We start from the raw sequence: 20887 nt of genomic DNA on the forward strand, positions 1-20887 counted from the left end.
CTATTGTACACAGTACCAACGCCGTTCTAATATAAACAATGGGTCGTGTCTCATATTATTTGTTATATTTTTATTATTCATTATTTTCACTTGACTCGCATAAATAATTTTGTTCGAAGAACAATGCAGTTTTACTTCGCAGCACTTCACTTGCAATTTGCAATTTCTAGTATTATATGTATTGTTATTTCAACATCAATTTTACAGATGTTGTGGTGTATTGTCGTTCATGACACTCACTTCGCAGAAAAAATAAATATATTTTCTGTATCTACTCAAATGTTCATTTTGTGCACCTTAATCCAACATTGTCAAAATGACATGAATGTTATAAGAACATGAAATTTTATAAAAATTGTAAATTTTCAATTGCTATAATAACATTTTGTTGGTCAATTTTCACGAATCAAATTATAGTTTATAGAAGAAATCAAATGTAACAGACTTTGCAAAGTACCCAAAATAATATAAAATATACTAACATCATAAAACTTATGGCACGAATTAGACTAATTAATTAACGGCTGTACTTGCAACTAGTATCGGATTGTCGATGCCACAGTAAAGATCAAAGGACTACGTACGTGCTATGTTCAAGAATGGAGGTGTGCGCCCTTTGAATTGCATTGGTTCATTAAGTTTTACCAGATGGGAATGCCATACCGTGAGTGGATCCTAATTCGAGTGGATGCAACTTGTCCATTATCTAAATGAGAACATTGTTGCCATCATTGTAGAGTGATTTTTTTTTTTTTAATGTATTTGTTTTAGATTATTGGCAAAATTACCTTGTGGTACATGTGTTTAAAAATACAAATCTGTGTCAGAATGTCATTTAGTTACCGTGGAATTGCCCTTTTTAACAAAAACATGCAACTTTTCCAAAGTTTGTTAGGTTTTTTGTTAACTGTTATAATCTACTTCCATGTTCAAAATTAAGATCATAACAAATCTAATCAATTGAAGACCTTCATCATTACTTTTATAAATTATGTCCACATTTTGTATATATACATGGTTTTTCTGTCCAATATAAGGTTTTGTAGCCTTGCCCATAAGGGCAATTCCATGACTTTTTTTCAGATTTAGCAAATTTTCAACTTTGAGGAATGTAAACAAGTTTTATATCAAACTAAAGCTTAAAAAATGAATTTTTAGGATTCATTGATGAAACTTTTCTTGTGTTTATAAAAATATATAGCAATTAGAATTACATAATTTTGAAAATATTTAAAAAATATGAAAATGTCATGTTTTTTCAAAGTCTCTAGAAACTAACAAACTGCCATTTAGGCCAGTCATTTTTATTTTAAATTGGAGAACTTAACTTATTTTATTAGTTTTTGCGACAAAAAGTAATATTCATTTACAACAAAATATTAAGGCGGGGCAAAAATATTTCTTAATATTTTTGTCGGTCTGTTACCCAAAAAAACAACATTTTTTAGGTTTATTAAGTCATGCAGCTTTCAACCATTGTGAAATTCATAAAACTATTGAAGCTATTAGGCTAACATTCACTGACAAGATTATTTAAATTTTTGGACTTTAATATTTATTCATATTTTTATTACATTAATTTTAGTCGGTCTGTGACCAAATCTTTAAGCAAACTTTTTACTGTATTAAAGTTGGTTATATTCAATAAACAAAATTAAAATGACAAAAGACATGGGCCTGGGAAAGGTTCTAAGGACATATAGTGGTTTATTTGAAAATAACAATGATTTGCTTCATAATCGAGTTCTCAACAACCACCAAATTGGGTATATTATTACCATGTGACTAAGTAGTTGGAAGCTGAGTGGGTAAAATCTTTCAAATACATAAAGCTGTAGTTTATCACTCAGTATAGATCTTGATTTCAACATTTAAATACTGTATAGTTACTATTCTCTATGCCATTAACCAGCGGAGGCGTCAGCGGGGTGGGGGAATTTTCTTTGTTGGAAGGCCGGGCCCCCCTGTCTTTCGACGAACGAATAGGTCGTCGGAGCAAAAAATTTTTTAAATAATAATTTTCCAATCCAAATAACGGTATCTTGATTGCCAATCCCTAATATTGTGGTCTAAAAAAACATTTAGGGTTAAATAAGCCATAAAAACTCCCTTCAAGAACCCTAACAGAGATTTTTTTTTGTTTCGGGCTATCGACCGAGGCTTTGTCGTCGCTTTGATTCGGACCCCTGCATCAGACACGTCAGACCCCTTATTGGCAAACATCTGGCGCCACCATTGCCATTAACATCTAAAGAAAAGAACCATGCTATTTCAAAGGCAACCATAGATGGAAAATGGAGCATGTTTGATGGTCGCTTGGAGGATATGAAAACACTTCCAGATACCCATAATGCATAAAATGCATTTCATAATTTTCTTGGTTTAATATGCCTTTTTTCATTAAATACTAGAGTATTTATTAACTGGGTCAGATCAATTAACATCCAAGCAATCATGATTTTGCTTAAGACTATTTTCTGTGACGTTTATTAGGTAAATAATACCATTCTTAATATGTTAAATAATCTGATTTTATTACAAAATAAATTTTTGTTTACTATAAGGAATCAAGTTATGCTTTTTTATATACAATGTTTGGTAACAAGTTTTTAGTGTTTAATTTTATATATAAAGTGTTTTCTCCTTATAATGTGCCAGATTCCATCATATACTATCATGCAAATCGATAGGTCTGTCTGTGACCGTCGGTCTGTGACCAGACCCAAGGTGGTACCCTCTACCCTGCCATCCCCATGATGTAGTTTTACATCACCTTCTCTGTTGATACTAATTCCTTATATATGATTTTACATACTGGATGTGTTACCATAAATCTTTTCGTAATATTTTCAATAGAATTGCACAAAGTTTATATTTGTAAAATTTTCTCTTTTTTTTTAAGTCGGTCTGTGACCAAACATATTAATATCAATATTTTATAAATGACTTTATGTTTTGATTTTTGTAATATTGTCAATTAAAAGTGTGTGGGAAGGAGTATAAAATTTACTTGGAATTTCAGATTTACTAGTTTATCTGTAATATTTAAACAGTTTTTTACCATTATGAATGCCTTAAAAAGTCGGTCTGTGACCATGGAATTGCCCATAATATTATGCATAACCAGATTACCCATTAAATTAAATTAGGTGTTTAAGTTTTTTTTTTTTTTGGCAGGGAAGGGAATGATCCTGATGACTACAGTGAGATCACTTATGGAAACTTGTACAAGCAAGTCTGCAAGTTTGCCAATGTTTTGAAATCACTCAGTAAGTTCTTTCATTTGGTGTTTACAGTACTTAGAAATTTTCAGATCAGTGTAGCTAAAATGTCATCTCACCTCAAAAGATTCAATGATTGCCACATGCAACATGCCTCTCAGAGATGGCTTCCAAAACCAATACCATTTAAGTGGCATTCGTTTTGTGACAGGCATAGCTACCAAGTCTCGACATCTGGCATGAGTTTGGTGCATAAAGAACAAATCACTAGGCACCTAAAAATCTTGAGCCACTTATTTGAAATCTTGCACTTTTTCTGATAAATTACCATAATTCAATGCATAATACAGGATGTCCTAATACTTTTTGGAGCTTCATATCTCTGCTAAAACAATTTGTATTGTAAAACTCAAAGATATTTGGATAAAAAAAGCTTGTAGAATTATTTTGGTACCAAACATTCAATTAGCTATTCTGAGGATGGAACTTCTTTGGCATTTAATCCAAGAGCCATTATCCAATGTTACAATTAAGATTTATCTAAACAATACAAAAACACTTTAACAACAAAAGCGGTTGGTCGCTTGCTTGTTATTGAAGTAGCTTGTTTCTTTATTGCAAAACTATCCATGATTGTTCAATCTCTTGACTTGAAGCCAAAATTAGTTAGCTCCATGGCGTTAACTACAGTAATCTGGGGTCTGCGGGTGGTGTTAACAACGCCACAGACGTGGCATTGCGGGTGGCATAGTAACGCCAAAGTTCACAAACAGAGGCGTATGTTGCGCCAGCCTTACGCCGTGTGTGTGAACATACCTTTAATGAATGAATTAATTTTAATTTTATTTGACAAACAATGTTCTATGCCCAAGTATACTCATGATGTGCCTATGGTCATGATGTGATGTCATCATGTTTTAGGCATGTTGCATGTGTTTTTTGGGGGTTTTTTTCAAATAAAATATAGTCTAGACAGGGCTATCAACCAGCAACACCTCGCAATGTCGCAACTACAAGCACTAATAGAAAATTGTAAATGTTATTTTCTCTCCTGTCTGACTGCATACAAGTCAGAAGATAGTGTATTTCATTGACATCTTGTCATGCCCATGGAAATCTGAACTTGTAATGTGTTTATCATTTTTACAGAAATCATGAAAGGAGATCATGTGGCTATCTACATGCCAATGATTGTGGAGCTTGTTGTGGCCATGTTGGCTTGTGCCAGGATTGGTGCTGTCCATTCTATTGTGGTAAGAAGTCCTATTTATCAATTTCAGAAAGAAGTATAGTATAAGTGAAGGAAACTAAGAATTGATGGGAAAGATTATAATTCAACATTTTGAAATCATCATAATGTGGTAGGTAGCACATCATTTGATAAATGGAATTTAGGTGTACTGTAAATGTTTCAGTCCTTTTAAACTGATAATACCCAATTTACACACATAATATAAATATTAGGAATAACTGTTCCAATATCCTAACCTTTTTACAATGCTTGAGCATGAAAAACATGAAAACATATTTAAGAGGCATACTGTTTTGTTCTCTTGCTATTATACACTCACTATGCAATGTACATCTGAAAAAAGTGACTTTGGAAGGCTAGACTAAAGCCCTATGCCCATGGGTCTAATCTTAAGTATAACGTCGTGAGAATATTTGAATGTATGCTTAGCCATATTTCTGAGATGTCCTCCGCTTAGTTAAGTATTAATACAGTATGTTGTTATTATTATTTATTCAGGCAGAAGAGACACTATACAAAATATAATACAAATCAATAAATCAAACAAACGTCACCAATACATTATAAATACCCTAGTCATTAGCTGCCAGAAAAGCACAAAAGCAGCCTAAACCACTGTCACTGGAATAGATGTGTATCTCCAACTGATGACTACTAAGATAATACAAATAACATTTAAATGACTTGTAGAAACCAGTAAACATAAATGACTAAAGCATTACATTATTATATTAAGCCTATATTTATATCACAAATACTGACTTGTATGTGATTTGAACTTTGACCTGATATTTATAATACTCTAAAATTTGTCTATTTGAATAAAATCATTTCACACAGAAGGAGTTAAGAAACAAAGTTTAAACTTTCTACTTACAATGATGATAATAATGTGTATCTGTATAATGGTATAAAGTGTCCACAGGGTCATCCGGCTGGTCAAAGTAGGGAGTATTTTTACGGTAAATGGTCCTGCAACCATGTTCGGGAACCCATCATACCTTTATTATTGCTCAATTTACATTAAAGAATGATAAGATACAGCCCTCCAAAAAAGTGAAATTCTATTTTCACACAATGCTTTCAGAGATTTTTGGTGGCGTATAACATTGTAATGAAATATGCTATATAAAATTTGAATGGTATTTCCAGAAAGATAGGGGCCAATATATTAGTCTATGTAGCAATTTTCAACTTCTTATCTTCGTTATTCCAGGAGATATAGCTTCGTAAAAACCGTACAAAGTTAAAGGAGCCATTACTGGCATGAGAAAGGGGGCATGGTACCTAAATTTCAAAAGGTCGGAACTTAAAAACTGCTTTGAATTTGGAGTGGAAATTTTGGATTTTTTAGAATTTTTTAAAGGAATATCCAAGGTGGGGAATCACATGGCATGGTGGTTGAATTAAGCCAGAATTACCCTTTATACAATAGAACAAATTATATATTTGGGCAATTCCGTAAATTAGTAAACCAAATGGTAAAAAATTAAAATACATCAAATGTGTTTGTGTGATACATCATTTTGAAGCTAATGAGTTATATTTTTGTGAAATAAAAAAAAAATTAAGAATTCACTAACCACATGGAAAATAATTGGAATTCAATACAATTAATATTTTGAAATACTAAAGAAAATGTTATAATTTTAATTTCCAATTTTTTTCCTTGCAAAATATCAGAATCTGATTCACTTTTTATTAAAATAAAGAATTAGTATGTATTGTGTAATTTGGTGAAATTTTTTGACTTTGTAATTAATGCCATATTTTTAATTAAATATTTAAAAATAATGAAAATGTGGATGTACGTCCGTCACAAGAAAATGACATTTGTTTATTTCCTTTTCTAACCAGGTACAAAGAAATTACCAAAACATACTAGATATACCAAGTGTATACAGCAAATTGGAAGCCTACCATTAATTACACTAATTAACAAAACCATGTGACAGACGTACATTTTTTTTGTACGTCCGTCACGCTGTGTAAAATGTGTTATAACCTATGAAATATGGTGAAAATATGAAACTGTCAATGTGTCTTGTGTCTGAAGTTACAGTAGGCTACATGTTGGGCACAAAACATAATGGAATAACATGGAAAATTCTGGGTATGAGCCCCATACTTGAGTTTCTGGTCGAGATCAATTTAGGCTTACTATAATTTTCCTCCCTGAAGCACATTTTGTCTTATTGTTATCAAACAGTGTGCAATATGCACATATTTCAGTACCATGGGCTTACATTACAAATAAAAAACAATTTTGAACTAAAATTTTATGCAAGTATCCAATAAAAACCAGGCAGGCAATACACAAATTACATAATAATGTTATCATCTTGACTAACATGGCTACTCTATCTACTTCATAATAACAATGTCCTGTAATTGCAATTACAGCTAACATGATTATATTATTTTTTATATTCAAATTACAGGATATTATTATATGTAAGAGAAGACACCTTTTAGCATGACTGACCATACAGTCTACTTGATTAACTACAATTACTATGATTTTTCTTGTATTGCAAAAATGTATAGTTCTATACATTACAGGTGTTTATAATAATCTCTAACTCCAGAACCTTTAAAATCTAAACTTGCCCATTGCAGGATTCTTTATACAATGAAGAAGTTGACACCAAAAGTTAGAACTTGGATTAATAGATCAAGTACTGTACAGTATGTAGTCTTTCACTAGTTTAATTGTCTGCATTAATTAATAATAACAAAGTGCATTTTGGGAACCAAATAATAATTTTTCCTGGTTACAAATTTAGATCCAACTCCTTCATAATCTGTTTAAATGAATGTTCTGAACAAATTGACACCACAATTATCTGGATACCACCAGTGGTTACGGAGATATGAAAACCTGTGAATATGACCCGGAGATGTGTCAAAGGTCAGAAATGGCATGTCCTGTCATTTTTTAACAAAATATTCTATTGTAGCAAATAGAAATATAAATGTTTTGAACAACTTGGCACCAAACTTAACTCTCTACCACATGTGGTTGCAAAGATATAAGGGCCCTATTACTATGACTTTTGACCCTGACCTTTGACATTTTGCCACATTTTAAAAACGTGTTACCAAGCCAAAATGATTCTAGCGCCACCCTGAACCAATTTATAAAGTCAATATTCTCTTTACCTCAAATGCATACAAAACATGGTCGGGCTACTAGGGTAATGAGGTTAACTGAGGATTATTTGACACAAAATAACCTAAATTATTTGATTCATTGTATTTTACACTCATTATTAAAAAAAAGTTTAAAATCCAGTATATTTTTGTACTTTTATATCATATAAGCATACCAGTATATTAATTAATCAATAAAATAATTTAGATTGTAGATATTTTTGTATTTTTAGATGTGTACGTCCGTCACAATTCAGACAAGTACGTCCGTCACAATAAAATTGTACGTCCGTCACAGTAATTGACGGACGTACAGAAAATGAAAAAAATTAAAATAAATTTTTATTCTGCTAGAGAGCCCACACATTAGTGGAAAACAACAGGGAAATATTTTTTTTAAATGTCTCGCACATCACAGAGTTTTTAAAAAAAGTATAGTGAAGTAGGAAAAGTCACTTTCTCTGATTACGGTGTCCGTCACGGTGTCATTTTGACCCGTATCTCCGTGACGCATGAGAGTTAAAAATAAAATTTCTGGGCCTGATAGTACTAACCAGTAGATGTAATGCAAAAAATAAATTGTAAGCTTCATTATGGAAATATAGATTCACTAAGTGTCTGAAATGTACGTCCGAATTTATGGAATTGCCCATTTATGAAGCTAAGGCCAAAAAAAAAAATGTTGTGTTGCCCACCACGACCGACCAAAATTTTTCAACAAATATGGTCGGCTTTTTTTTATATATATAATTGTGTTCAAAGGTCTTTCTTTCATTTAAGTACAAATTCGAGAAATACGACTTCCGAAATTAACATTTAGAACATAAAAGATGTATTTTTACTAAATTCGGGCCAATGCACGTGTAAAGTCGGTGAAATAGAAGGCATAGTTTTGAGAAACGAGCATGATGACGAGGATGTATACACGCAACATTGAATCTCTCGCGCTGAGCTGTTAAGCCACGATTAGATCTAGGCCTAGTCTATTCCTTACTACTGTACAACTAGTGGTTGCTTGAATCAAAAATCGTATTCATTACCTTACGGTATATTGGACAATAAATAAAAACAGGCTTAGGTCTATCCATCGCTTTAAAGCCAGTACATGGCTAGACATTTTAGGCTCCGTTATGGTTTTAGGCCAACCATGAACGAAATATTTTTTTTTCTCAAAATTTACTACAATTGTATTACATAGAGGGCCTTGTTTGGCCATTTTTTTATAGCCATGGTATGGTTTTGCTCGACCTGCCTGTATGGATCGGATGCACAAATTATTTTACGTTTCAAAGGCAAATAAATATTTTTTTAAACAGATATACTTTTGATAAATTCATTTCAATATACACTCGGTTAGTATTTATTCTGTCATTAATTTGAATGTTTTTTGTTTGGCAAGCTTGGCATCATTCTATTGTGGTGCCTAGGATCTTCATAATAGGGACTGCAGTTTGAGGCCTATCCTATTTCAGGTATTACTAAAAAAAAATATATTTAAAAAAAAAAAATGTTTTAATCCGACCGACCAACGATCTCGATTTTTTCCATTTAAGGGCAACACAACAGTTTTTTTTTTATTTGGTCCAAATGATAGACCTGGTCTAACTCATTATTATGAAAAGCTTTATTTTGAAACAGGTATGCAGTAGTGCATACCCTAGCCAGAACTTCAAAAAAAAAAAATTGAACCTTTCTTCTGTTTTATTTAGCATTTCTTAGCCTCAATCTTCTATACTGGCCAATCTTAATTTTTTGAGTTGATTGTTACAGTTCATTGGAATAGCTACTGTACGTTATTGTTAATAGTTTTTTAATTTTTAGCCTACTTTGGTAGTCACCTACTGTAAACTACTTGACTTGAGCCTATCGCATCGTACTCACAGCTGCTTAGAATTTTCGCATGGCTGGCTTTCGATATCAGCTAATCGCGTTTTCAGTAAGTCAATGGAAGTGGAAACATAATAATGGTTAAATTTACCATTATGCCAACCACATGTTGTCGTTAGAATAGCAAATTTAACACTGGAATGGAAGCACTTTTTTCAAGAGTATGTGCGCATGCTCCTCTTCTCACTGCTTCTCTCTACATAATCGGGATCTCCACTGTTGATCAGGTAATTTGTATTGCTAGACATTCTATAATCTCAATCATTAAAGTAAAAATAAATTACATGACTGGATGGTGTTGAAATAAAGAAAATGAATAATGCCCGTATTCTTAAAACATACTTTAGTTGAACTTTGAACTAGAACTTCATTTAGTCTTAGTTGCAACTTCAACTTCAATTTGTATTCACAAACAACATAGTCGATTTTCTAACTACGACTAAATCAAGTCCTATTGTAGTTCATTTGAAGATGGCTGGCAGGCAACAACTACCAAACTAACCAATGAAAAGAGCTATTTTTAATAGCAGACAAAATTTTAGAGATCCGGTAACGCTGATGAATATTAAACTGCCATTTGTGTTTCAAAAACATATTTCCTCATAATTCAACTAATATTCTATAATAATAATAATAATAATAGTCATTAACATCTAACGATAGAGAATTTGAACTGTAACTGAAAATTTGCTTTCTTTGGAGAACTCATATACAGTAGTTGAGGTCAAGCGAGGGTGGCACCATCTTTGTTGTTGTGGTGAAGCTACGTGAACACAATGCGAAGGGATTCCGTGCAAATCAGGAACTGTTGCATGTAGCTAGCAAAACATGTTAATTTCGCCTTTTGGAAGCTAAACGTAATGTCCCTTTTATTGGACACATTGGATACAAGACCTATTTATACAATCGTTTTTATTCACTTCACTTTATCGTAAGTTATGAAAAGCACGTTTTTAGTGGGGTAAATATTTCAAGTTGGTAATTTAGCCTGATCCTACTGTAGGCTGACTTAAAAAATCGGCTTGCGGAGGTATCATTTTAGTTGAGGTTCTCTTGATTTAGTCGTAATTCAAAATTTGTTTTAAGAATACGAAATGACGTAATTTTGAAGTTTTAGCTCGAACTACGACTAAAATTTGTTTTAAGAATACCAGGGTAAGACAAGTTTGAGATGGTAGAACAAATTTGTTAGGATAATGGTGAATTTGACATTTAAGAAATTTTTCAGTATTCTGGATTACTATTATACAGTAAATAGTAATAAACTACAATGCACAATAATAAACTAGGACCTATTGTCCTTAAACTCATTTATGTAGTGTTAGCAATTGTGGGCTATGCTGTACATTAAAAAACAGCAATCTTTGAAATTATTGTTGTAGCATGTACAGTACTGTATGTGCGGTAGGCCTACAGTTGCAATTTTTTTATTTATGTTACCAATGACTTGCCAGAGTATCATACAGAAAATCATTTTATTACGCCAATATTACCAAATTTTTTATATAAAAGTGTTCATGCATGTATTGTTACCAGAGTATTGGATTAGGATATTATCATCTATCACAATTATAAATTGGTTTAGAACTGGTGTAACAATAGAAGATAATGGTGGTGGTATTTTACTGCTTTGTTTATATTCACTATCTGAAGGTAAAACTCACTATAAAAATTCAGTGATTTTGTTTTTTATTAAACGAATTCATGTACACAAAGATCTGTGCTCAGAAAATCAAAAGTCCATATTGATACATAATTTGCCAAGTCTGTCTAGAGCAGTGATTTTTGGCACATGTTTTTGTAAGCTATTAAAAGAAGAAAATTAAAAAAAGTATTCAAACTTTGTGGTTTTAATTAAAAAAATATAATTAACTGTACTTATTTTAGAGTAATTTTTTTGCATAATTTGTTAATTCATCAAAAAAAAAAATACAGCATTTTTGTACAATAGTCTTAGACAAATCGTCAAATGTTTAGTCAATTCTTATATTGTACTCTGGGTCTGCCTATATTAGGTGCCAGTTTTGTCCACCAAAGGTAAATTATTTTTGTTAATCTACTTTAAGTGAAGAAATTTCTGTTAAAATGTCACGCTGTGACGCTGAAAAATGCCCTTGTCTGTTTCTTTCTTCTTCCCGAGTTGCTTGCCTTCTTGCATACGTTATTGTATCAGCAAAACATCGATTGAGATCTCTTTCCTTAGGGACTGATTTCCCATATTTGTAGCACCAGTTGAATATGTAGGCTGAAAAATTAATCGACTACCATTAAATACCACACACATACCACCACTAAATAGACAAATTGTTTTACTACAATTTTACTGATAATCTGAAATGCATGAAGAGTGTGTACATGCATTGAGTTAATTGAAGCTTTACATTGCTGTTGATGGATTGATAGAAAATTTAGATTTGCCACTTTATTTTTATATTGGGCTACAGATAAATTCCTGAAGATTAATTGTTGAATATACTGTATTGCCTCTTATCCCTGGACTTAATTTATCAATTTTTTCAAGTTAGTAAATAATTTGACAAAGAGATTGAAAACAGTACAATAATTATCGAGTAGACTATTGTTTTAAAACAATTAGAATTTTAAAAATTATGTTGTAGATTGATAAAACAAGACCTCGGTACTTACTTTTTAGTGTTTGACAAATATTTGCATCCAGGGGAGGTTTTTTGGAGTGACCTCTTCTTAGACCTAATCCTCCAGCTTCAATCAGTTGATTTGGGGTGAACGTCGCTCTAATGATATTGCGAAGAAGCTGCAACGGATCTTCTCTAGCCGATGTTAGGCATTCAAGTAGAACATTTGTTTCCATAAAGAGAGCACAATCTTTTACAAGTTGTACTTGCTGTTGAGGCTTAAAAAAATAATGTATAAGTTTTTCAACGAAAAATATCATTCTCTTATTTTCATTGGTCACATGGTTGGGGTATTTAAAATAAGCAAAACAGAGATTTTGTTGCAAAATCATTGGACTAGATGGGTGTCTGAGAATTCTCTTTAATATTTAATGAGGCTTTATACATAGGACAGAAATCTTGTTATTACAGCGTCTGTCTCACTTACTCACACATAAGTATACTGTAGCAAGTCAAATTGTTGAAAAATATTCTTTAGAGTACTGAGTTAAATTTATGAAAAGTAGATGGTTTTACTTACAGGAGGTGGACTTAATGTTTCTAGTGGCGTGCTGTGTTCTTTGTAAGTAGATGAACTTGGTAATTTTCCACATGTGTTTATAACAGCTTGAAAATAGTCTACAACACTTTGATTAGGAACTGCAATTAGAGAAAAGAATTTAATTAATGTAAAATTTGTACATGACAGTCTTAAAAAGTTCATGTTATTATAGTCATACTAGAGTTTGTTTACCTGGTATAGCATCTTTTTTAATTCTTTCTAATTCAGCTTTTAGCTCTTTAATTTCTTTCTTTAGGATCAAACAATTAGAACAGCAAGATACTACATAAACTGTTCTCTCTTCGCACTTGTCCATTTTTTGTTTTTCTTGTTTGTCTAGTTCTACATTAAATTGTCCGTCATCAATTTCTTCATGAATGGACATCTCCTCTGGTTCCATCTTCAGTCTTTTTCTAGCTGTCTCAATGCTACTTGTTTCATCAGAAAATCTGTCGGCCTGTCGCGTTTGATTTTTTGACTGTAACATTGCACCTGATAGTTAGAATACACAATGTAAATACAATTATATGAAATTGTTAAGAATTTTTAAACTATTTTATCTGAATTATTCATAAAAATTGTTAAATTGTGTAAAAACACATAATTTGAGGCAATGAGCTTTACACTGTAGTCCTACAGTAGTACAGCCCTATAAACAAATAATGAAACATAACTGTACTTCAGTCAACACATTCAGAAAGCTTTCAGGCTGTATGCATCTACTATGGCTACGGGGTGCCAAACGACACACTAAAGTACCTGTCGTACAAAACCATGTTTGTAAGGGTCAAATCATGTTTTGTAATAGATGAAAATTACTCTGCCTTTACAAAACATGTCTGTGTTTGTCTGTACAAAACATATTTTGTAAAAAAAAAACCCATGTTTGTCTGTACAAAACGTGTTTTGTAAAGACAAAAACTATGTAACAAAACATATTTTGTAAAGACAAAACCATGTATGTACTGTATATATGTGTACTGTTAGATGTGTATAAGAGACAGACATTGCTGTTGATGGATTGATAGCAAATTTAGATTTGCCACTTTATTTTTATATTGGGCTACAGATTATAATGACATTACTTTCATGAAATTTAAATGTTTTGTTTTATTATATTCAAAATGTTTTTTTATTACACGATTTCTTATTGCATACCTTTGTACAGTACGTGTTTTAAAAAAATAAGGTTGAATAAAAGTGGGTTACCCACTAAACATAAACCAGTTCGGAACATAGTATTAATTATTAAACATCTTGACATCGTGTTAACATTAATAACAACCTTTTATAGTGGATTATTGTTAGGCCTATTTTAATAGTAATTATTTATGTTATTTTTACCCTTTAAGGCTTTACGTTTGGCTAGCTGACCCCATGGACATATCCAAGGGGAGGGGAGCAGTGGCGTCTTGTCAGCGTCTGAAATCTGGGGGGGGGACAGAAAGTGAGGGGAAGGGTAAAATTTTAGGGGGAATTTTAGTATGTTTGGATGGCATCTGGATTTGCCTGACAGACAGGTTTTTGTCTTTTACAAACAATGATTTCTACAGACAAACATGGTTTTGTCTTCACAATACAGTACATGTTTTGTATGGAAAACATGGTTTTGTACAGACAAACAAGACAAACATGGTTTTGTCTTCACAAAACATATTTTGTAGACAAACATGGTTTTGTCTTTACACAAAACATATTGTACACAAATATGGTTGTCATAACAAAACATATTTTGTACAGACAAACATGGTTTTGTTTTCACAATTGTAAAGACAGAATAACTTTCATCTAATGAATTACAAAGCATGATTTGTCTCTTACAAACATGGTTTTGTATGACAGAACAGGTAGTGTGTTGTTTGGCATCCCTTAATGGCTGTTACAAATGTTACCTGTATCATTTAAAAATAATAGGATACAACATACAGTAACTGTAAGTAGTTAAGCAAACTTGTGAAAAAAACTTAGGACTGCGAAAAATGGCAGCTTTCCATCACAATTGGGCAAAAATTAAATGAATGATCCCAGAAATTTGAAGTCGTTGACCTAGCCAACTGGGTATAACAGTTAAGAATAATTTGGTAATAAATTAACTTTTATTAGAATGCATCTTTTTATTGTATTCTATATGTACAGTATGGACAAATAAAAACTTTTTTTTTTAAATTCAATTGCAACTTTGTTAATCCTGGATATCAATGGAAAATTAGTGCTCATAAGGTAACCCTTTAATACTGTAAATAAAAAAATAGGGTTTAAGGGTTTAAAACAAAATAGATGAAATTGCAGTGATAAAAATAATGAATCCCTTCATATGATAACCCTAGAATAGACTAATGTACAGTACTTCAATTGTAAGTGGAAACATTAAAATTTTAATGAAAAACTACAGTAGGCCGTTAAAATAAAAAAATAGAAATAAAAACCACCCTCTCTCATGACTTTCCAGCCTAGATAGGGTGATAAACTAATCATTTTTTTTATACTGTAGGGGCTTATAATCAGTTTAGCCCTTTGTTAAATACGCCTAAATCAACACAATTCACTGAACTGGTCCTGTCCACATCATCATCGTTGAAGATGTATAATCCCATGATAAATACCAACAAAATTACTTCTGAAATTTAAACCTTACTTAAACTTGAACGTAGAAATTAATTGTACCATATTTAATAATATTTACCAATAACTTTACAACGAAAAATGATAGAAACTCTTTTCATTTATCACTGGCAAGTGTTTATATTTTATGATTATCCGGTATCAGAATATATTGTAATTTCTTTCTATCAAGTTAATACACTGTAATTGGTATGTTAATGCAAAACGAGCAAAAGTTTAAAATTATTTTTTATGATTTTTTTGTCATTTTTAAGGTACAATGCATAATCTATAATAATTACTGCTATAATAATTAGACTTTGATAACAGCAAAAGTTTCTGTGGATGCGTTTCAATTTTAGTGTTATTTTAATGTTTAGAACTTTTTTATGTTCCTTTGTTGTCTTTAATTAGATTGTTTCCTTGTCTCTTTAAAGAGGGAGTACTTATTCTACTACAGGTATTTTAATAATAGTAGTAGAATAAGTGTTTTTTATGTAAATTCTGTGATATCACTCTACTTATTAAAACATTACTTTATATATTTTAATTTGTACTCATTGTTAAACAATTTTTAAAATTTTATTTTAAAAAAAAGGCATTTACAGTAATGTATATTTGTAAATCACACACAATTCAGTGTTAATTTTACTGCTATTTATGATCAAAATAAAATGAAATATCCCTGCCATTTGTGATCAAAATGAAATGAATACAGTAATCCCTACCACTACCAGTAGGCCTACAGTATTTATATAATTTAAATATAATTTTAGATTTTAATAGAGATTTATAACAACATATTTTGCAGTAATATTTTTGGAGCCTGCAACAGGACAGTTTAATAAAATTATACCTCAGAAATAGCCTGTAAATTCTAGGTTAAGAAAAATACTGTACACGACCTGTACTGTAGCCTACAATACAACACATACTGTAGTATGCAAGTTAGGTTTGTTCACATAGACAAAGCATAATTTAAGAATAATAAAATAGTACATAATGCACAAAGGCTTCGCTTGTTATAATAGCTTTATTGATCTTACCATCCAACCATGTTCCACCTAAGTAATATTCCTGTTCCTGTTTGTCAGCTTTGATTGTCTTCGCAGGCTTACAATTCTTTCTACGGTTACTCCCCACATCTGGCACATCTAAAGTCATAGTATTTCTAACATTTTCACAACTGTTTGTTTCTTTATCCATTTTTGTTGTATACAACTTATAAATCATGTAATTTGACAAAAATAATGCTGAATTATGAGTAGAATATGCAAGCTAAACCAAACAGTGTGACACTTAACCAACCATCAGACCTGAATTTCATCTGACTCACACATTATTCATTAAACAATAGGTTGACCTCCTTGCAGTGTGACCTTTGGCCATTAAAATAAAAAAATATGCTTATCATACTGAGACTATTATTAGTTAGCTGATTTAATACTCTTTGTATTTATTGAGTTTGGTATTAATTAGACTACCAATATAATTATAGGAATTTTAAATTTCACACTTTACTTCTAATTAGCATTTTATGTGTACAATACAGTATGTTTTTAAGTTTAAGCATTTCATGATAGATGCCTGCTGTTTGCTATATACTATACTGTACTGTAATTTTTTTTTTCATTGATTGGTTGGTTGGTTGCAGTTCAGTGAGCCTATAGTTTACCTTCTTTGTTGGTGGTTGTATTTTATCACACACAAAAATGTACATATCTGCATTATTGTGTTAAAAATAAATATTAAAAGCTACATTATTGATATTCACACATCAGTGAATCACATAAAAAGTGTGCAGATCTGGAAGCCAAGTTTGAGTATAAAATTTAAGCCTCTGATTAAGGCATTACCAACATGCAAGTTCTTTTTTAATGATTTTTATATTTTCAATGGTAATTTTATTTCCCTTATTCATTTTTACGATTTTTCTACTTCCTTTATTGCTGTTGTGGTTTTTTTTCCTTTATTTCACAACGTTTTTCATCTTTTTTTTCAAATTTTTGTTTTGGTGTTTGTACTGTCATTTTATAGTGTATTTCTATTTTTGTATTTTTGAGCTCTTGTAGAGTGTCCGTCACCTGTTGGCTCGTCTTTGTCACTTCTGTATTTTTGTGAGAAATTTATTGAATAAAAACAAATAAGTGGCAGTAGCTACCATTATTATGGACATCAGATAAAATTTATGTTTTAAATTTCTTGGGGAAAAAAAATGCAGCAGATAATAATAATATTAATAATAATAATAAAAAGAAATAATTTATTCATTTACATTGCGTTAATTCCATTAAAATATGTTCAAATGCGCATTACAATTAAATTTAATACAAATTTACAATTTACACTTGCAGATGGCAATCAGAGCAGTGCATTCCATAGTTATAAAATTAAATTATCAGCATTTAATACGCATTTACAAAAATCTATAAAAATAATGAAACAGCATTGTGAACCTGTTAGTGTGTAAAAATCATCCTGTAAACCTGAGTAAACAAAATTTAGAAATCTCAATGATGACTATAAAATTGATTGTGTTGTGACTTGAATATTGTAGTGCAGAGCAAACAATTCTGATTAAATATTTGAAAATTAAACTAGTAAACTTCCATCAGTGTAGACTGATTATGAATGCATTTTAATTACCGAAGACTGCCACCAGAATTTATCTGGTTTTTTCTTGGTTTTTTTTTCAGTTTGGTGGTTTCTCATCAGACTCCTTAGCAGAAAGGATCATTGATGGCAAATGCTGTTTACTTATTACTGCAGGTAAAAATGTTTCAGGGAACATGTAATGCTTCACTTTTTTTCTAGTCCTGATGTTCATTGTTAAACAATTGAAAATCTTGTAAATTGAAATTTGTTTTTAGTAAATCATAATAATAAATCAAAATAATAAAATATATGTATTTTCTACATACTGTACTAGTAAAATTCATTAAATAAGCACTGTCATGTATTATAATTGAACCTCATTTCAATCTATTTTCTTTTGAATGCATTATTTTTAATCAAAATTGTATTTCTTTACTCAGATGGTGTTTATAGAGGCAAAAAGCTAATCAATTTAAAAGATATTGCTGATGGCGCCCTTAAGCTTTGCAAAGAACAAAATTTTAATGTGAAGAATACAGTTGTGGTCCGTCATCTTGGACCAAGTGCACCACTAAGTGGCAAGAAACCCACATCGCCAGCTGCCAAGAGGCCTTGCACATCACTTACTGTAAGTAAAGGGGTCAGGTATGAGTGACTGGAAAAGCATGCTGTAAACTTTAAATTAGGATTAAATAATTAAAAAGAAAAAATTGAAAAGCATCATAATTTTTACACCTTAGCCCAAACTAGTAATCACGAAAAAAAAAGACTGGGAAATACAAGACAAAAACTAATTGGGTAAATAAAAAAACTGAGAAAAAATCTTAAACAATATTTTTTAAAGAATAATGTATACTACTCCAAAATATAAATAGCCTACAGTATGGACAAGATAAAACAAAATATACAAAATTCAGAATTCATTACAATTAACATTTTATTTTATTAAAGACAAACATAACTGAAGGTTGTGATCTTTGGTATGATGATTTGATGGCAGATGCTAGTGAAGAGTGCAAGCCTGAGTGGTTGGATGCTGAGGACCCCCTGTTTATGCTCTACACCAGGTAAAGTTCGTTAAAGTTTATTTTTGGAGGTACAGGTAGAATGGTGCTACAGTAATTAGTAATAAAGTGGTAATACATTACTAGAAGTGTTGCAGTAGAGTGGCCAGGTGGTAGTAACGCTGTGAAGTTGCCAAGTAGTAATGTTGTAAAGTGGTATATGTCAGGTAGTAATGCTATAGAGTGGCCAAGTGTTGTAAAGTGGTATATGCCAGGTAGTAATGTTGTAGTGTGGTCATGTAGTAATGTTGCAAAGTGGTATATGCCAGTTTAGTAATGCTATAGAGTGGCCAAGTGTTGTAAAGTGGTATATTAAAGACAAACGTAGTGTCTTGAGCACTACTGTAGTAGATTGTGCACTTTATAAATTTAAGCAACGCGTATACATGTAGGCCACGTGACAACATTAAAAGCAGTTTAATCCCATAGTTGGCCACGCGTCGGGATTGCTAGGGCTACTCCATTTTGTTGTAGGGAACTGATAACAGTCTTACCCCGGTATTCTTAAAACAAACTTTAGTCGTAGTTCGAGCTAAAACTTAAAAATTACGTCATTTCGTATTCTTAAAACAAACTTGACTAGCACTGCGACTAAATGATGTGAACCTCGACAAAAATGACACCTCCGCAGGCCGATCTATTTAGTCATCCTAGGGTCAGGCTAAATCGCCGACTTGAAATATTTAACCCACTAAAAACATGTTTTTTGTAACTCACGATAAAGTGAAACGAAGAAAAACGATTGTATACGCAGGCTTGATATATCCTCGGTGTGTTAAACAAAAGAGACATCAAGTTCAGCTTCCAGCCACATGCAATAGTTCCTGATTTGCATGAAATCCCCTTGCGCTGCGATTACGTAGCTTCGCCATGACAACAACAAAGATGGCGCCGCCCTCACTCGGGCTCAACTATAACAGTTCTCCAAAGAAAGCAAATTTTCAGTGAATGTTCAAATTCTCTATGCGTAATATGTTAACAACTAATATAGTTATTATTATAGAAGATTATTTAAGCGAATGATGATCTATTATGAATTATGAGGAAATACGTTTTTGAACCACAGACGGCAGCTTAATATTCATCCGCATTACCGGATCTCTAAAATTTCGTATGCTATTAAAAATAGCTCTTTTCATTGGTTAGTTTGATAGTTGTTGCTTGCCAGTCGTCTTCAGTTGAATTAAAACTAGGATTTAGTCGTAGTTAAAACTTCGACTACGTTGTTTGTGAATACAAATTGAGGTTGAAGTTGAAACTAGCACTAAATGAAGTACTAGTTCGAAGTTCGACTAAAGTTTGTTTTCAGAATACGGGCGTAAGTGTAGAAACCCAATTAAACACGAAACGTCTCATAAAATTAAATACCATTGAAAGAAACGAAAGCTCGCATTATATTTCTGAAATTTGTATTAATAATCAAAATTATCGTCAGCATTACGATCAAAACCAACAGATACCAGAAATATAAAACTGGGATAGGCCTAGGGTTTGGCTTTATCCGAAAAAATTATGAAGTAGAGTAAAATTAAAATTGAAAGCAAAAGGCAATTTTCATAAATTTTTGTTAATTATATCGTTTTACAGTTAGTCTTTAAAGTGCTGAGATTTTTCATTTCTTATATCATTTTTTAATATATTTAAGATTATAAAATAAGACTGACATCTAGGACAGACATACATTCAATTCACAAAAGTAGATACCAGTTTTAAAGAAATACAAACTAGAAATTGCAAATTGCAAGTGAAGTGCTGCGAAGTAAAACTGCATAAAACGTTCTAAACAAAATTATTTATGCGAGTCAAGTGAAAATAATGAATAATAAAAATATAACAAATAATATGAGACACGACCCATTGTCTATATTAAAACAGCGTTGGTACCGTGTACAATAGTGTTTTGCTGCAGTGACATCTCT

The 20887-nt window shown here is 31.6% G+C and overlaps 2 protein-coding genes across 2 annotated transcripts in view; one reads left to right on the forward strand and one right to left on the reverse strand.

Moving 5' to 3' along the window:
- The window catches only part of LOC117124325 (acetyl-coenzyme A synthetase, cytoplasmic-like), a 41830-nt gene that overhangs the window by 2564 nt on the left and 18379 nt on the right, over positions 1 to 20887 (forward strand). Inside the window, exons 2-6 of the mRNA XM_033270528.1 lie at positions 3178 to 3269; positions 4371 to 4474; positions 18006 to 18078; positions 18345 to 18532; positions 18856 to 18971. Of these exons, the coding sequence (XP_033126419.1) occupies positions 3178 to 3269; positions 4371 to 4474; positions 18006 to 18078; positions 18345 to 18532; positions 18856 to 18971 (573 nt within the window). The remainder of the gene's footprint in view (positions 1 to 3177; positions 3270 to 4370; positions 4475 to 18005; positions 18079 to 18344; positions 18533 to 18855; positions 18972 to 20887) is intronic.
- On the reverse strand, positions 11186 to 16642 carry LOC117124326. The gene is made up of 5 exons (XM_033270529.1): positions 16356 to 16642; positions 12901 to 13200; positions 12688 to 12806; positions 12160 to 12385; positions 11186 to 11758 (listed from the first exon to the last, which is right to left on the reverse strand). Exons 1-5 carry the CDS (start codon positions 16540 to 16542, stop codon positions 11565 to 11567), a joined length of 1026 nt encoding a protein of 341 aa, XP_033126420.1. The 5' UTR covers positions 16543 to 16642; the 3' UTR covers positions 11186 to 11564.

The sequence above is a fragment of the Anneissia japonica genome, unplaced genomic scaffold, assembly GCF_011630105.1.
Source record: "Anneissia japonica isolate Jap-2015-1 unplaced genomic scaffold, ASM1163010v1 scaffold750_len1593409_cov174, whole genome shotgun sequence".
Taxonomy (NCBI): domain Eukaryota; kingdom Metazoa; phylum Echinodermata; class Crinoidea; order Comatulida; family Comatulidae; genus Anneissia; species Anneissia japonica.

Excerpts from the sequence above, each read along its gene's own strand:
- LOC117124326 (XM_033270529.1), bottom strand. The coding sequence starts at position 16,542 with ATGATTTATAAGTTGTATACAACAAAAATGGATAAAGAAACAAACAGT. Across the intron at positions 12,386-12,687 it reads AAACATTAAGTCCACCTCCT|CCTCAACAGCAAGTACAACT; the intron begins GTAAGTAAAACC and ends TATTTTTTTAAG. Across the intron at positions 11,759-12,159 it reads TATTTGTCAAACACTAAAAA|CCTACATATTCAACTGGTGC; the intron begins GTAAGTACCGAG and ends TTAATTTTTCAG.